We start from the raw sequence: 1917 nt of genomic DNA, 5'->3' as shown, positions 1-1917 counted from the left end.
TGTGTGTGTGTGTGTGTGTGTGTGTGTGTGTGTGTGTGTGTGTGTGTGTGTCCGGACCACGGGGACCAGGAGCAGGGGTGTGGGTGGGGGGTTCTGGTATAAAAGCAACGCGCTCGGGTCTGCTCAGCCTGGAGACAGCAGCAGCTGCAGGGTTCGGCAGAGCGGACCGCCTGGAGCCAGAACCAGATCTCTCCACGCTTTAATTATTTTATTGTACTTTTATTTTGCATTAAAACCCAGGATGACCCGCGCCGCACTGAGCGCGGTTCTGGTTGCGCTCTGCGTAATTGGCGCGGTCCATGGCGCACCGAAGAAGGGCAAAAGACAGAGCGGGCAGTACCAGGTGTACCCGAACCTTCAAGACCCGGCTTTCAGTCCAGGTCAGAACCACAGACTCGACTTTTTTACTGGTTTTATTTGAGCTTGGAGTTGATTTTTGTTGTTTAATCTGAGTGTTTTTAATCCTAATCTTGGATTAATCTGATGTTGGTTCTTGTCAGTGAGCTGTGAGGAGAACGGGCAGACCTACAGGCAGAACCAGCAGTGGGAGAAGCAGTACCGGGGCAACACCTTGGTCTGCACCTGCAACGGAGCCGCAGGGATCAACTGTAAAACTAAACCAGGTGAGTCCAGCAGGACCAGGTGAGTCCAGCAGGACCAGATGGGTCCACATTATAATAATTTATATCCAGACTCTTGTAATCCCAACTAACTCCAGTTAAATTTAGTGATTGATTGAAAAATTCTCAGGTTTCTGCAGAGGAACCCTCAGCAGGGGCGGAGCTAGARTTTATTGCCCCAGGGTGACKCTGGACCACCACGTTTGAAGAAATACTGAGCTGAAGCTTTGATTTTTGTGCTGATTGCTAATCCCAGTTTCAACTAACTGCTAATGCTATTTTTTTTATAAAAGGCTAATATTCAGCCACTTACACAGCTGAAAGTTTAAATAACCAGAGGTTTATAGTAACTAAGCACATTTATTTTGTTACAGCACTTATGGAATTTTTTTGAGCATTTGTAATATTACCAAAAAAAAWTTTTTAACCGTGACTTTTACTTTTATTTTGTTACTTTTAAAACCTAAAAATGATGCTTTTACTTTTACAACTAGTTACTCGTTATAAATTAAATCTGTTTGAACTCATCGTGAAACGAGTTGTTTAAGTGCTTTAAAAATTATCATGTCAACTATTTCCACTAAACCTCGAGTAAATCTGAGGCAGTAGATACATGTTTTAATTTAACAGTTTATTTATTATTTTATTTATCCATCAGTGTCATCAGTTTTATGACTTTTACATAAGTACTTTTCTCAGTGACATTTATTTTGTCATTTTCTGTCAAGGTATTTTTTACTTAGTAAAAAGTAATTTATAGACCTCTGTATATAACTAATCAATTAACAAACTGAATACAAATAATCAAAGACCAAAGCTAATTTCAAATGGCTATAATTTAGCCTTTTTTTGAAACACTGAGCTGAAATTAGCTGTGATTTTAGCCGAGCGCTATACCCTTAACAACCTGAAAGCTAATTTTAATTTTAAGCTAACTGCGAATGCTAATTTGAGATAAAGATCTATATAAACACATAAAGCTGAAACTTTTTTTCATAGAAATATCTGTAAAACTGACTGATTTTTATTAATTTTAGTGTTAGCAGTTAGCTGTGGCGGCCATTTTGAATTGGTTTGACTCCAGAAGGTACTGAGTCATAGAAGCTAGTTCATTGGTTCATGCAATGTTTTCTAACAGATAAATTGTGTTTTTAAAATGTGAAAAGTCCTCTTTGCTTATGTGGAGGGGGCGGGGCTAATACACTGGTGAACTAGTTGAGCTTCAACTTCAACGTTCCAGTCAAATGTCTCATTTTCTTTTCTTTTTCACCTGGTTGATAATTTTACAGTATATATA

General features: G+C 39.1%; 1 protein-coding gene across 1 annotated transcript in view; it reads left to right on the top strand.

Annotated features, from left to right (window-relative positions):
- Window positions 1–130: 130 nt before the first annotated feature.
- Window positions 131–1917, top strand: part of fn1b (fibronectin 1b) — a 38662-nt gene continuing 36875 nt past the window's right edge. Inside the window, exons 1-2 of the mRNA XM_014003001.1 lie at window positions 131–380; window positions 501–623. Of these exons, the coding sequence (XP_013858455.1) occupies window positions 242–380; window positions 501–623 (262 nt within the window). The 5' untranslated portion in view covers window positions 131–241. The remainder of the gene's footprint in view (window positions 381–500; window positions 624–1917) is intronic.

Source organism: Austrofundulus limnaeus, unplaced genomic scaffold (genome assembly GCF_001266775.1).
Source record: "Austrofundulus limnaeus strain Quisiro unplaced genomic scaffold, Austrofundulus_limnaeus-1.0 Scaffold16, whole genome shotgun sequence".
NCBI lineage: Eukaryota > Metazoa > Chordata > Actinopteri > Cyprinodontiformes > Rivulidae > Austrofundulus > Austrofundulus limnaeus.
The sequence above is the reverse complement of the archived record's forward strand: the minus strand, read 5'-3'. Positions and strand labels throughout refer to the sequence as shown.